Source organism: Vipera ursinii (genome assembly GCF_947247035.1).
Source record: "Vipera ursinii genome assembly, chromosome: 3".
NCBI lineage: Eukaryota > Metazoa > Chordata > Lepidosauria > Squamata > Viperidae > Vipera > Vipera ursinii.
Window position 1 is genome coordinate 64,704,158 of NC_139516.1, and position 16,619 is coordinate 64,720,776.

General features: G+C 38.5%; 1 protein-coding gene across 1 annotated transcript in view; it reads right to left on the reverse strand.

Moving 5' to 3' along the window:
• PLPP3 (phospholipid phosphatase 3) overlaps positions 1 to 15,819 on the reverse strand; it is an 80,672-nt gene extending 64,853 nt beyond the window's left edge. The window contains exon 1 of the mRNA XM_083361110.1: positions 15,013 to 15,819. Within this exon, the coding sequence (XP_083217236.1) occupies positions 15,013 to 15,151 (139 nt within the window). The 5' untranslated portion in view covers positions 15,152 to 15,819. The remainder of the gene's footprint in view (positions 1 to 15,012) is intronic.
• Positions 15,820 to 16,619: the final 800 nt, after the last annotated feature.

Here is a 16,619-nt window from a genome sequence, read left to right on the forward strand (position 1 = left end):
ACAGGATTTATAATACAACAGATCTGGAAAGTTGGCTATAAAAAAGAAAGGGACAAGGAATTGTTCTCCATTCTTCATCCAGCAGCCCCTCCTGCTCTCAAAATCAGCCTCAGCTCCACTCTACGCAGATGAAGAGATGTCATGTTTAGTCATGTCTAACTTGGCCCTTGCTCTCTGGTTTTGGATTTCAAAACCCAGCCATTTAATGAGAACATTAGCTTGATGTCTTAGGGGCCTTTCTCCACCTGCTTGAAGGAAACCCAAGTACCAGAAACAAACCAGAACTTGTAAACTTCACAAGATTTCTATAATTAGGCATCAGTTTTCCAGCATCTGAAAAGTGCTGCCACTTTGACAGCAGCGTAAAGACCTCAATAAAATAAATGCAAGGAATACGCCCATTCAGTAAAAGCCTTAGGGATCCTAGTATGAAACTCGGCTTCCCACCTGCTTCTGATTCGGTTTTGCCCCAAACTATAAATAGGTTATTTGTATAAATATGCCACTGGCAATACAATCTAAGCCTTTAAAAATGCAAGCAAAGCACCAGGCAGACTACTTATATAATCAAACAGAGAGGCACACAATGGAATTCCAGGAGCAGACAATTACTGCTGATAAATGAGCTACAGTCAAATAATTACATCAAAATGGGAGACAGGCTTGTTGATATCAACGAACCTTGACTAAAAGTGCTGTCATGTGTTCCTTTTCTGAGCAACTGGTGACATCTGAAAAAGGCAATTTTAGAACCCCAGAAAACCTCAGTTCCTTTATTCCTCTGATGAAAATAGAATTCAAGACCCATCTCCCTCTGAAGATAAAGTTTGATAACATTGGTTTATTTCTTTGCCTTATCTGAATAAACAATTCTAGGAGAAGGCTGTGTGTTTGTGATTCATCATTCTCCTTCTGTCTTTAATAACCAACCGACTTAATCTTTGAATGAGATAGTTTTCTTTACCCTAACCAGGGTACAAACATAGTTTAGCAATCAATTTTCCTGTCATGACCTCATGATCTTGCCCTTGTTTCATCCCCCACCACTTGTGGGGCAGCTTAAAGTCATCTTTAACTGTCCCAGCTTTAAAGTAGCCTTCTTCTTCTTCACCTGGCAAATTTTCACTGTGGATTTGATCAATGGTCACCTGCTGTCTGATTCACCATGGCCATCAGCCCAGCTCTTACTGGCCATGTTGAATTGCTGCCGCAACATCTTTTCCATCTGATCACTGGGAATTGCCTTCTGTGGCCACTTTAAACTAGGTCACAGGAGTAGGCAACCTTGGCTCTTTTATGACTCGTGGACTTCAACTGCCAGAATTCCTGAGCCAGCCATGCCTATCCACGAGTAATAAAAGAGCCAAGGTTCCTACCCTGTGACCTAGGCTGCAGGAAACACCAAATCTGATTTTTGTTGCAGCATCCGCCCATATAGATTGTAACTAGTGTTTTCTGTAATGCTTATCAGGTCCTATATGTGTAATTTTTTCAGCAGATTCAACATTGCATAGAAAGCTGATTCAAACCAGCAAAGAAAACGGAGTTCTTCCAGTTGCATATTATCATGTCATTTCTGGGCACATTATGAGTTTTCTGCTCCTACTATGGACCAGAGACTTCATGTGATTACGTATATTTTTTACTATACTTGTTATATTTTATTATTGCTGACGATTGCAACTATGCCCTGACTTCAATATGCCTGGGACAAGCCCCAGGCAACTGCACGGCTTGTACAACACATCACAGTCACTTTTACTTTCCTTGGTGAGGAGAAGGGCTCAATTTTGCTTTGGCAGTAACAATTCTAGATGTCTATTCTGTGCGTCTGTTATTCATGGATGCTCCTAGGTTACTACTTCTGGATCTTGCTAGCTTCAAAATTACCTTGGGTCTTAGTACCAGGCTCTACTGATCGCTGATCCTACCGACCAGTCAACTCCAAGCCCTCTCTGTTACCTGCCAGCTGGGCTAATTCTGAAAAGAAAGTTTTTTGTTCTTTAGGAAGCACTTCATTCCTGTTCAAAAATCACTCAAACGACAAACCTGAACTGAGCAGCCATATTGGAAGCACTAACTCCATCAGACAGCAGAACTCACCATCCCTCTTAATGCATGCTACTTCATAGCTGAATGACCCACCATTCTCAGCATCTGAGTAAACCTGGCCTATGCCACCCATCCTTTGTTAAGGAGAAAGACTGGTGGTGATTGTCCTGACGGGAAATAAAACCGGGATTTTTTTTCCTGTTTGTCAACATGGCAAAATAGAAATCAGAAATCGGGAGGAGGGGTTAAACACAATTTAGGCCTTCCTACTTTTTTGCCACTTAAGGAGTAGTCTAGTATCCTCAGATGAAAGCAGGGTTGTTGCTTAAAATAGTAAACACAGATGCATTCTCACTTAGTATCTTGATATGGGTTAAGTTATGGTATATATAAGGTATAAGATATAAGGAGAGACAATTCAACCTTTCTAGTAATGAATAGAGAAGATGAAGAAAGATGAAGGGTCCATGGTGGGCTACAAAGTCAAATGCTTGGTTCAAAGCAGTCTTCCTCTAGACATGTAGAGACTTCACCTTTCCAAATACTTAGAAATGTTGCCGAAAATTCCCAGAAAACAAGGCCAAGAAAGTCCCAGGAAACAGAAAAGGCTACTTCAACTCTGAACAAGGTCATATTTAACAGCTAGGTATTGACTCTGAACAATTTTAGTAAGATGCCTTAGTGGTCTCTAATTAAGATCCTGGGCAATGGGAGGAGATGACTTGCAAGGAAGAAAGAATTTTTCACTGGGAGTCTGTTTGAGGTTGCTTGGGTGAGAAATACAATTAACTGCATTAAAATTACCAGTTTACTTCAAAAGGCTTCTGGGATGGTGTTATTCTTGCCTCAAAACCATGGCAACGGGCCTCTTTTGCTAAGAAGACCTTAGCTTGGTGTTCTTGGCCAGTTGCCATGGAGACAAGGCTTGTACAATGCCTACACTGAGCCCAAGAGTGGGAAAGACAGCTCAGTCAGGTTTCTGTGCAAATTATGTGCCACAGGAACTAACCTCTGCTAACAGCTTTAGCACTGAAAAAGAAAAAAAAAGAAAAAAAACTAGCAGGAAAATGCCTCCCCACCTCCCTTGTTCTTTTCCCCACACAGAAGAATTGAAACAGCTGACAAAGATTTCAAAGAGCTGGGACACACATACTTCACGTTCTCTTCGTTTTCTCCCCTTTTTTGAATGTAATGCCTCAGCAAACCCATGAAAAGAAAGGGTGGGCCTGCCTCTATTGCAGAATGGCTACACTCTGAGGAAGCCTACAATGGGAGGGGGGGGAAAAAGAATTCTTGGAAGGGAATTAATACCCATTTTGAAGATGTTATTTTGTTCCCAATCAAACCTGTGCAGAGTCTAACTTCTTTTTTAAAGAAAAGTTTACTTAAAACAATTGCACTTGAGACCATTTTAAAAGAAAAGACACTGGATTTGTGGCTGGATGCAATGCTGCCACCATTTTTCATGAAAAGCAATTGATGGAAGCTGCAGTAGCCTGTTTAGAAGTCAGTGCATTAAAAAGTAAAAAGTTATTCAAAGTAGCATTCATAGAATCTTAGCTCTGTGATTAATGAATTAGCACCTGAAGCTGTTACTTCTAAGAAAATACTGAAACTACTCAGAGCATTCTCTGAATTCTAGGATTGGGGAAAAGGAGCCACAAATAATCTGGATTGAACAGGGGATCCACCATTACTAGTTTTTCTCCACCTTTTTCTGAAGTTTTTCTTTCCAACTAAAGATTCTACTTTCAGACCTAACCTTATCACCAACCTGTCACAAACAAGTGCAGAGACAAACAATTTACTGATTTCTAAACGGCAGTAAATGCCACAACACTGTAAGAATACACAAGGCAGCAGGTTTTCTTTAGCAGGATGGGTCAGTGGGGCAAATCCAACATATATCATCAGTACAATATAATACTCAGTAAGGAATTATCTGCCTTTCTTAATGTTTGATTGATAAAGAGAAGACTAGGTTATCTGTCTCAAGGTGCCGGTAATGACCTATAAAGCCCTAAATGGCTTGGGTCTGGACTATCTACGGGAACACCTGCTGCCGGCATCATCTTCCCATCGTCCTGTGGGCTCCCACAGGGAGGGCCTTCTCAGGGTACCGCCAGTTAATGAATGCCGGCGGGTTATTCCCAGGGGAAGGGCGTTCTCTGTGGGAGCGCCTGCCCTATGGAATCAACTACCTACGGAACTTAGGACTGCCCCCGACCTTCGCTCATTTCGCCGGGACCTGAAAACTTGGCTCTTCGAGCTGTTTGGCCCAGACTGAGGGGTTTTTAATTTTAATTGGTTTTTAGATTTACTTTTGGGGCTTGAATTTAATTGTTTTAATTGATGTTAATTTTTGTATTTCATGCTTTTAACTGCCCTGAAAACCGCTCTGAGTCCTACGGGAATAGGGCGGTATACAAATTCAAATAATAATAATAATAATAATAATAATAATAATAATAATAATAATAATAATAATAATAATAATAGTTGTTGTTATTATTATTATTATTATTATTATTATTATTATTATTATTATTATTATTAATTTCTTGATCCCATTTTCCCCCAGAGTATAACAGCCACTAATCTAAATCTGGAATAAAAGTTATGTAATACTGTACTTATCAATATGGTTGTGGATCACAGGGAGGATCAAAATGTTTTAAATGGGAAAAACACTGGATAGGAATCTAAAAGAAGCACCTATTGGCATAGTACATGGAAGAAGATCTTCAGAGCTTGAAAAGACCTGTTTCCTTCTCTAGAGGAAGCCCCTATAGTAGATCACTTGGTAATGAGTTAATTCCTTGCTTGGCATAGCTAAGCAGAATGTCTGATGGCACTTAAATGCAGCTTTCCCCAAAGTGCTATCTTCATTTGTGTATAGCTGCAAGTGTCATCCAACAGGAATTTAGACCCTAATAATTGACATCCTAATCCTAGGGGGGGAAAAAAAGTAAATCTAGATTTGTGATGCTGAAACCATCATCTAAAAAAATCCAAAAAATAGTCCTCGGTGTATTGGAACTTCTAATGTCATGACACTCATGATCGATTTTTGCAATGTTACATTTTAACAGCTTGATGCCTATGGGTACTGATTATAGGAAGGGCAAAACAGGACCTGACCTAGTCCACTGGTCACCGAGTAAGCCCTCTTACTAAGCAAATTGAGTTGGAAACAGCAAAATCAAGGAAAAGGCTAGAAAGAATAGAGCCTTAAGTGAAGGCTGATATAGTTATTTTGTCCTGTTTTCACATTTAAATTTAATAGTCAACAAATACTGTGCTTTTTAAGAACATACTAGACATTTGATGAGGCTTGATGGTGTTCAGCTAAATCTGCCTTGAATTGGTGATGTTGTACTTGACCACAGGTGTGCAAACTGCCACCCCAAACAAACTTGGCTGAACACTCCATTTGTCCTCTGCCTGCCTTTCTCAAAGTGATGACAACCCCTAATAATTTCACAAGCTACTTTTATTGATTAGAGACATTACACTTGTAGCTAGTTATACCAACCACCAATCCAGCAAAACCTCTACTTTCCCAATATTTTATGGCAGCTGTCAAAACATAAGCTGCACATACAGAAGTCTTATTCACGGACTTCTGATCTCTCCTGTTATGTACTGCCTTTGATATGTGTAGGATCCACTTATAATAATTCTGATGGATAATACCTGGGAAGAGAGGGTCATAGTCTCCTGAGTAAATTACTTTATAACCTTCCTTGTGTATTTCTATTTTGGTGGGAGAGCATTTTGTATCTTTAACATTTCACTTTTACCAACTGCTACCACCTTAAGTCTACAAAGTAGATATTTTATAGATGTATATAATAAACAAATGGATAAAAACTATTTTATCCTGGCCTTGGATTCCCATTGTTTTTCACTGATTATTCTTTCAATTTTTTATGGAAAGCAGAAAACAACAAAATTGGCCAATCCCCACAAAGTAGATTAGTTTAATTAATATTATCTGAGATTAGCTTCAAACCCAGACATTTCTACAAATAGGAAGTAGACTCCAAACCTATAGATAATAACGTTCTTCTGGATAAGGAGGTAGAACCTATCAACTTTTAGTATTTGTGTAGTACTAGAATAGTATTAAGCATTACAGCAATTGATTCTCTTTCCATGAAATATATTCTGTATGTATGAGTGTTATTGTGCACCACGAGATAAGCAGCATATAAATTTCAAAGAAATAAATATATTTATTTAATAAATTTTCCTGGATGCTCATTACATATACATGACTCTGGAAAACTGATAATGAAAAACAAAAACAGGATAAATTTGCTTATATTTTTTAAAAAAATCAAAAGCATAAAAAAATTGCCAAGAACTTCAATAACATCCATGAAATGGGCTCACTCCTACTGCCAGGGCCTCATGCCAGATAGCAAACCCAAGTATTTAATACCATGCCTGCATGGTGGGAAATACTTTCTGGCAAATTATTTTTGTATGTTGACAATCATGTTGACTTGGTAAATGGCTCAAGATTGAAAACTAGTAATTTTATAGACTGTTTAGTCAGATCAACCAGGTTTAAACCTTCCTATACTGTATATTTATATACAATGGTATCAACTGTCTCTTTAGTTTCTGCTTCTAGTCTTTAGAAGAGAAACTTCAATAATACCTAGCCTGCAGAAATTCTATCAGAGCTAGTTATGGAATTAGTATTTCAAATCAGGCATTTACATACCATATATTATGATTTTGTATCTTAGATGGAACTTGGAAAATTGGACCACATGCATTTGGGACTAGCTACAGATTTTACCTGCAATGCATTATTCGGTGAAAACATGTGTAGAAGGAGCAGGAAAAAAATGATGAACAACTTTAAGCAATACTAGTTGGGAATTATGTAATCTGCAATCTTAACAAATCTGAGTAGCATTTCAAATCTAACAGATTAGGAATAAAGCATGCTGTTGATTTCCCAACAGCTTTGATCATATGTAATACAAAATAATCTCTTATTGAAAATGTGTTTAATAATAGAGTATAAAAGTGATCCTTTGCTCCTGGATTGAAAAAAAAATCATTTGTTTCCCATTAACTGAGCTTTATAGTAGTGAATAAGCTAGACAACCTTTCTCTCAATTGAATGAAACTCAATTCCAGAATAAAATTCTTAAAACTGCAATCTTCATTGTTTTGGGTACTGCAAAGTAATACTTCTAGACTTTGCTTATCTTTTTAAAATATCCATTACCCTGGAGAAATCTCTCAGATAGAATAAGTGTCTTTTTTATTTTTAGCACTATTGTGCTTGAATTCCACTTCAAAAACGGTTTACAGGATCCACCTACTTGGATCAACTTTACAGAGTATAAGGAGGTAACAAAGGCATTATCAGCTCATCAGCTCCTGCTTGGTCTTAAGTAACTGATTAATGCAATAGAAAGATCCTCAGTAGCTGAATATAGGCATCAGTTGCAACATAAACATAAAAACTTGTTCTGATCTGCCAATCCATAGTATCCTCCAGAGAGAAACAAGTTTTAATGCTTTTTTGCCAGCAGATGCAGAACATTTTTAAACACTTCATGGATCAGTTATAAAAGGCACAAAGGAGATCTTCAACTGATACTGATTGGACCTAAGATCATCTCTTTCCATTTGTGCTGCAAATTAGAGTTGGTGGAAGCTGAAACTGAGCAATTGCAGATAATGTTGTTGCTGATTGCCTAGAGGTACAGAGCATGGCAACTGGGGAGACTAGAAGTTATTCATTCCTGCTCCAGGGCCATTTTTCATATCTACGGTAATTTAATACAGGTACAGGATTTTAAGAAGGATACTGTACTGAAACTACAAACGTCAACCATTAGCTGGATCACACTTCCTAAATAACTTCTAAATAGGATCTAAATATGATGAATGTACATTCTCACAAAAATGCTAAGTAAACAGATAAAATGCACAGTCTTTTTAATGGTTAATCCTGGCAGGAAACACAGCATTCAGAAATAAAGGCTGCATACTTTGTAGGCAAAAAAATGAGATAAATATCCTTGCCTGACAGTTTATTGATATCTTTGATCCCAATTACTTTTTTTTGCTTCAATTCATCTTTATTGATTAAATATGCAATCTCCTCCCCCCTTTTAGGAGTAAGTCCCACTGAATTCAGTGCCAATTGCTCTAATGTAGAAGATATTTAACTCTAGTGTTAATTACTATTCTTCCACCTGTATGCTAAGCAGTGAGAATATGAAAAAAATCATAATGATTTACACTGAGTGAAGGGAGAATTGATACATACTAATTAAATATATTTCTTTTTGGCATCCAATTAAGACAATTATTTACCATTTTTCCTCCTGTTACTTGGTACACTAGGCAAACTACTATTCCAATACAGGATGTGTTTTTATGTACAGATTTGTTTCATATTTTTAAAGAACACTAGAATGTGTTCTAGAGAAAGGAATAAAAAGCATCATACCACTGTTCAAAGTATTTTATGATTCCTACCTCATTTCCCTTCACATTATTCTTCTATCTGGAGACTGGAGAAATCAGGCTGAGAAATAACAATTTGTCCAAGACCACTCCATCTGTAACTCAGTTGTAATGTCAATAAACCTCTTCACCGTCCACAGAATCTAAGCTAATATATGTGTTCTCTTTATGAATGTTTTTGAGACCCAGTTTGGTCTAGTCCAGGGGTAGACAACCTCGGCTCTTTTATGACTCATGAACTTCAACTCCCAGAATTCCTGAGTCAGCCAACTCAGGAATTCTGGGAGTTGAAGTCCATGAGTCATAAAAGAGCCGAGGTTGCCTACCCCTGGTCTAGTCTAATGTTAAGGCATCAGGCTAGAAAGCATGGAACTCGTGACTTCAAGTTCTGCCTTAGCCATGAAACCAGCTGGGCAAGTATGAGTCAGTCATTGGCTGGTAGCCCAACCCACTTCACAGGGTTGTTGTTGTTGTGGGGAATACAGGTAGAAGAAGGGGTGTTGGATATGTTCACTGCCTTGAATTATTTGTAATAATAATAAAAGCAGAATAGAAATAAAATGAAACAAATAAACAGAACTCTTTTAAAGTAAGCTTTCTTCTCTAACAAGCTACAGTTTCCTTGTTTTGAAAACGATGTTAAACTATCATTGGATTAAAATCCCACAGGAATATGGTTGAAGGTTCATCTAAGATATACCCAACAGAGGAAAGAAAAAAACTTCGGCCAATATCTCAGCAAAACACTAATTTGTACTTAACCTGTTGGTAAATTTGTACACCCTTAGCACAATAAGTTCTACTGAAATCCTAATGAGTATAATTGCATTGTTAATTACAGAAACATTTTTTGGGCATAGAATAGATATCTGAAATGAATTTTAAATTAGACAATTATTAACTTTCATTCGAACATTTACACTTACATCCTTACAAAAAGTGATTTGAAAATCAGCAACTGGCAGTAATTGGACTGACAATCTGAATCTACATATTCTGTACAAGAAAAGGAAAGTCAATAACAATAAAACCACCTGTTTCCTTGTCATCATGGAATGAAAATGTTGGCCTATAGCCAAGCAAAGGACAGCCCGAGGATATGTGGGAAGATACACAGAAGCCCACTTTTAAGTGTCCTTAATTGAATGTGCACAGGAAAAGGTCATTCACTTGCTCTTCCTACATTTACAGAGATCATAGATGATGTAAATTCAACTAATCCTTAATAATTCAATAATCATATTGTCCCTTTATCAAGAAGCTAGTTCATGCTCAGGTCAGCTCACAAATCTTAAGATCATTCATATTTACCTTGAAAGAAGCCTTACTGCTTCCAAGGGTACATGAATAGCATTGTGTCATAATACTCTGAAGTGGTTATTTAATGGAATTAAGTAGGTCCCGCTAAAATCAATGGGATTTATTTCTTACAGTAGTAGACATGGCTAACATTGAGCTGTGGCTTTTCATTCCAAGTTTCAACATGCTAAATGACACCAAATAGAAAGGCCTTCTGGAACACAAAGGCTTTTTGTTAATTATGTTATGTCACTGATCCTATGATCATGTATTTAGCCAGTCATTACCAGAATCACCAAACAGTATGGTCTAGTGATTGAGGCACCAGGTTAGTAACCAGGAGACTTTGTGTTCTAGTCCCATATTAAGCACGAAAGCTGGCTAGGTGGCTTTGGGCTAGTCACTCACACTTAGTCCATCTTATCTCACAGGGTTGCTGTAATAGGGAAATTAGCTGGAGGAAGCAGCATTAGATATGTTTGCTATCTTGTGTTACTTATAAAACTTAAAAAAAAAACAGAATAATCTTACCCATGTCTATTTACAAGCCCCAATATATTTAATGGAGCATCTAAGTGTTTGATGGCTGGTAATCATAAGGATCTTCAAGAATTAAAATGGACTTTTTACTACATTTATAAACCAACCTCATGAATATTTATGCAGAAGTAAAATAATAATTTGTTCAATGAGAACTACTCCCCTTAAGTGAATTTAGGATCACATTTTCTACAATATAAATGTTCTAAATGCTGATAAAAGCAAAACACCTATCAGGGAATTTATTTTTCAGTTTAGAAAAGCTGATTAATGTATAGTATTTGTATGTTTCTACTTTAAAAAAATATTATTTGTGCATTCCTATGAGTTTATTTCTTCCTTGAGGTCCATATTTGCAGGGGATAACAAAAAAAGGAGGAGGTGGAATCTATTATCTTTGCCTAATATATTAGTGCCTAGTAATAGGAACCAGATGAACAGAAGTCTTCAGAAATTAGACCAAACTGTCAGAATGAAGAAAAATATGCTCAAAGCAGAAACCATTTGTGTTATGAATTTGGTTATTAAGGTGACATGCTATTGTACTGTATTTTTATGTGACAGCTGAGTTGCAATATGGAGGAATAAGTAAAGCATTTTTAATGTTACCATAACATCACAATAAAAATTGTAATTGCTACACTTTCCAATAGCTAAGCCATTTTTTAAAGAAGTACCTTAGGGAATATGCAAATGTTACTAGAGTATCTAGCTGGAGGCTTCATTAGAGAACACAGTGGCAGATAATTACTGCTCTTAAACAAGTGTTGATTTATTGGCCAAAGAGCTCCCACTACAAGTGCCTTTTCTAAAGCAGAGAAGCTGTACTGTACTCTGTGCTTAAAATGACAGCGTAACTTCATTCATAAGGAAACTATCAGGAATTCAATGGGAATTACTCCTAGGAAGGACTGAAATAAATCACAAGTGGCTGGGTCCATATATGTTAATTAGACTACAGTTTACAATCCATAACAGCTGGGTTCCTAGAACATGCCAAGGAAAAGTTAAATAAACCACATTATGGCTTAGTTTGATGTATGAACCATGTCAGTGTGATGAAGGAAGTATGAGGGGAGAAAACTATGATTAAATGGCTAGAGTGAAAGCTCAGTTTCACAGACCCACATGTAATGGCTCCAATGGACCAAAATGTGTGTCCAGACATCCTAGTAAAATAACAGAGAAATCCACTGGATCCAAAGAACAGGGCAGCTACATCTAGCTTAATTTTATGACAAATCTGTATAATGACTTAACTGCTCAAATGACATAAATCACCCTGATGACATATTTTTCTATTTAACATACTTCCAGGAGTACGTTAAAAGTAAGGGTTTTCAGAAATATAAGTGCATGTTTACCTGCTTAGCAATCTAATAGTGTGCAAAACATTAAAGGATTGCATCTAATGCTAACTTGGTGAAAAGTGTACAGAATAGTGAGTTGAGCAATCATTTGTAGAACGATTTCTCCATATCACATTACTGAATAATAATAGGGTGCCCAAACCCAATTTATCTGGAGAGAATCAGCCTCTAATCTCCCTGGGTTGGAAGAATGAAATAGCAGAATGACATAAGAAAACACTGCCCATAAAGCATCTGTGCCATATTAAATGCTACTCTAGATTTGTTTCATTATAAAACATTTTATAAAATTATAAAGTTACATAAAGTGCCTTTCATGAAATAAAAAGGGTAGCATCATGAATCTGACTTTTTCCAGGAATGTAACCCACTGACAGGAAATTGTGTAATCCAGTAGCCAAAATCAATTTGCTTCCTCTGTATCAATAGCGGAGTACTGTGGAAGTTGTAATCCCAAACTATATGCCTATTTTAGGTTTCAAAACAGGATGAGACCTTTAACAGCACCTTATTCAACAGGCCACAACAGTGCCCTTAGTCTTCATTTACATATATGTTCTTTTTCTTGTTTGCATTAGCCTTCATAGATTATTATGCATAAGGCAGATGAGGGGAAAACAATGATTTGTTTAACTTTAAAGAGACTAAGGAATTCACATGTATAAACATACCGTACTATTAAGTAAACTTTTGCTTCAAAATGTCATCATTTTTGTATGTCAGAAGTCTAAGGGTATCTGTATTTTTTGAAGTTAACGAGAAAATAATATATAATCATTTGCATATAAAAATCATTTGAATAAAAAAGGCATTTATGTTCAGAATCCCTTATAATTACTTGAGTGATGCAGGAGCAGATGGCCACTGATTTGCTGATCACAGAATTAACTTTGCATTTAAGAATATAAACACCAATCATGAAGACTGTTAGAGATATTAATTCTTGCTTAATGTGGATTGTAATATACTTAACAATGTGATATATTGTCCTATTTGCACAGAATAAGGCCACATTCGTGCCAGTTTTATTTAATTGCAATACTTTGAGTGATATCATATCAGTTACATTTCCAATGGATCATTTTCATTTGTTCCCCAAAAGTTTGGTGGGCTGGCCTTTCAAATCCCAGAACTTCCAATCACAATGACTAGGAATTTTAGAATCATAAGTCTTATCCCTTTTAAAAGTGTCAAGTCATAGGATACCAAAGTATTCTCCAATTAAAATTTAATTGTTCAAACCAACCATCTGATATGTATACATTATTATAAATCCATCAGACTGTGTAAGCTGGACAGCTGCAACTACAGAGGGCAACAAAGCCAGATTCTTACTTAGAATAAATGACTAAATTTCCTGTGGCTAATACACTTATATGATCTTTTCAACAAAAAAGTATAAGCAAATCATATAATTGATCATAGCATACATTTCCTTTTTTCCTATCCCTTTCTCTTTTTAACTTTTTTCTTTGTTTTGTATTTTATATCTTTTTGAAATTTAATAAAGTTTTTGGGAAAAGAGGCAAGATTAGTTGCTGCTCCTTGGTAAGTGGATAAATTTAGAAATGACCTTAATATAATCCCATTTCAGTACAGATTTATTTTACTAGCTGTAAAATCCCTTCCACCCGCGCACCCCAAAATGAAGAAGAAATCACCCATACATCTTATATATTGGAAATGGAGAAGATGGAGAAGTTTGAAAGGAACAACCTTTTACATCGTTATCATAAAAATTTGGACAGCATTCTTGCTCTTTTCCCCACTGGGTTATTTGAACAAATGCCTTGGTACTACTGTCATACAGCATTCATGATGATATGTTCAATTTCTTTGCAGCATCAGCAGGATATCCTATCTTTTTAGTAAAGAAGTTAGATGCATCTTTCAATAGTGTGCAGTGTTAATGATGAGGATCAATGTTTACCAGGGACAGACAGAACTTCTAAACATCCCTTAATATCTGCTTATGTACTGAGCAAGTCTCATCCTCTACCTTACATTTATGTGCATTTAACCACTTTGCCTGTCATTCATGAAAACTGAAGCTACCACATATAAAGCATAATGAGTCCTACTATGATTATCCAATATGTTGTATGGGAGGGTCCATGTGTCCTGTTAAAAGCTACTGAGTAGTATGAAGTTCTAAAGGTGTAACTCTTAGGTGCACAAAGGCAGGCTTTCTATCAGATTATGGCATGACACACAGTTGCTTAAAGCAGTGGAGCTTTGCAGGGGGGGAGGGGATTATTTACTGTTAGCCCCTTCCCACATGTTGCAGAAGACAACACTTATTTAAAAGGAATGCTGCTGACTTCAAAGTTCTCAATTCCCTCAGAAGTCCACAAAACAAACTTTCAAGCTCACCAATTACTATGGCTTTGTTGCATCGCCATTCGGTGCGGACTTATAATGGTGTGTGTATATGTACCCCACCCACCCCCCCAACCCCTTTAACAACTTTTTCCGAGTTTGTTCCAGCGGCTGCAAATAGGATCCTTCCTTGAGATTAAAACAAACACACACACACACACACACACTTCAGACCTGGAACACACGAAAAGCAGCCCCTCTCGCCCCAGAAAACTTCAGAAACTCAAATCAAGAGCAACCAAATGAATTTAGCCCACAGAAACGGCGCCTCATTTGCTTGGTTGCCTTTAAGGTTGCGAGTCGGGAAGTGATGCTTTGTTTACACGAGGCTCAGCTCAATGGCAGGACATCCATTTTTATTTCGAGTCGATCTCGAAGCTAGGTGCTTTCCTACGTTAAAATCAAGCCCATTAAGGGGGAGGGGCAAAGAGGGGACTTGTGCCTCAAATCGAAGAAGGGCTTTTGCCAATAATTTACACAGTCACCTAAGGCAAGACAATGGAGAGTTTGAGATTTCCCCCTCCCCACCGCGGAGCCGCTCCTAGGGTGCAAACAAGCCTCAAACAACGATATTCTTGCAGAAAATCAGCGCGAGAAAGTTCAGCCATCAAGTCTGCAGGAAAAAGGGGTGGGGGAAAAGTTTGCAAAAAAAAAAAAAAGGCAGGACGACTGAAGAGTGAGAACAGGAGAAATGGGTTAGTATTCACAAGGTGGTTGTGGAAGGAGGAGAAAAGTTTGTGGAAAAGAACCGACGTTGTAAGTTTGGGATTGGTTTTTTTCCCCCTCTCTTTTCTTTGAAAGATATCCGGGGGGAAAAACAAAAGAGAATTAAATCGGAAGAAAGGATCTGCTCGGTTTCAAATCTCACCCATGAAGAGGCAGAAGAGGTCGAGGCAAACCAACAAAGCTTTCTTGCTGGAGCTTTTGGTCGGATTGTTATTCAAGGCAGTGCTGCCCCCGTTCTTGCTTTCCGGAACGATCGCCTTGTCGTACTTGTAATTCTGCATGTTTTGGTGGGCGGGGGGGGAGACCGAAATCGCCTTTCCAAGCAACGACGTCTTCGGGCGAGCTGATGGAGACGGGAGGCAAGAGGGCAAAAGCAAAAAAAAAAAAAGAAAATAGCAGAAAAATCCAGGCGTTAGAAACGATGCTGCTGGCTGGCTGGTTTGTTTTTTTTTTGCGTCCGGATCTTCGGGTGGTGGTGGTGGAAGAGGAAGAGGCGAGAGGGTCGCAAGCTTTGTTTGGCTCGACTTGCCGCTTAGAATTAAGTTTCCAGACCGCAGGAAGGGTGCTCTCCCTTCCTTCCCCTCCTCTCGATCTTTTATGAAGTCCTGATGAGGACTAATGAAAACTCCTTGGAAAGGATGAGTCTCCAAAAGTTGGGAAGGAAAAAAAAAATAAAGTTTTGCACACACAAGCCTGTTCCGTGATCCGGCTATTCCCGACCGGAGGCGACCAGGGCTCGGGTTTACTACCTCAGTCCTTCTCAGCCAGGAGGCTGGTTTGCTAATGAATGGAGCTGGGGGGCCGGGCAGAGAGAGAGAAGGGCGAGCGTCCAGGAGGACCTCGCCCGCAAGCCGAGCTCAACCTCCCCAAAAATATGCCGAAGCTGCGCTTGCCGCTGCTAGCGCCGCCACCGGTACTGTGGGATCGAGCTGGTTGTATCGCTACTTTTATTCCGTCAGGTCCTTTTCCACTGTGCGCTCTCCAAGTACAACCCCCTTCCTTAAACGGGCAGATATGATAATTAACTACTACGCGGTCGTTTCCCCCCCTCCCCTCCCCGTCCCGTCCCGTCCCGTCCCCACCCGAAGCGGGGCCAAGAGGCGAAAACGACCCAGAAAACCGGCGTGCGAGTGCCCCCAGCGGTGAATCGGAAAGTAACCAGGCCGGTTTAAGGCGGACTGTTTACCCGCAACCCGCCTGTGGCAAAAATGGCTCGTAAGTTCTCGCAGTTTGATGGATGTCCCGCCGCTCGGGAAAAGTCTCAGCGGCAAAAAACGATGGGGGAGATCTCTTACATTTATTAAAGTAGACTTTCCCAGCCTGGTTCCTTCGAGAGGGATAGATAATGGACTTCATAGCCCATTATCCACAGCCAGAGGGAGACGGAGATCGCTTTACAGCAGGGAACACGTGGGCTGGGTTTGTAAGGGGCTCCTCTATACATTCCATCATATTTGGTGGATACTGGGTTCAGAATGACTGTTTCATAAAGAGCTGAAGAAACTGGGGTCAAATCTTCAGAAACGCCTCTTTGCTTGATTTTAAATGTTCTTCTTCCCAAGTTGTTCCCATCCCCCCCCCAAATTATATGGAAATTTAATAGAATCAAAAGTGATCTTAAGAACAGGGCCAAGCAAGGCCTTTGGGGCAGAAGGCTGAAAACTATCCATAACTTTAAAAATGGATTATAACATTTTTCTTCTGATTAAAATGCAATTCAGGGACAAAGGTTTTTGGGGACCCTCACAC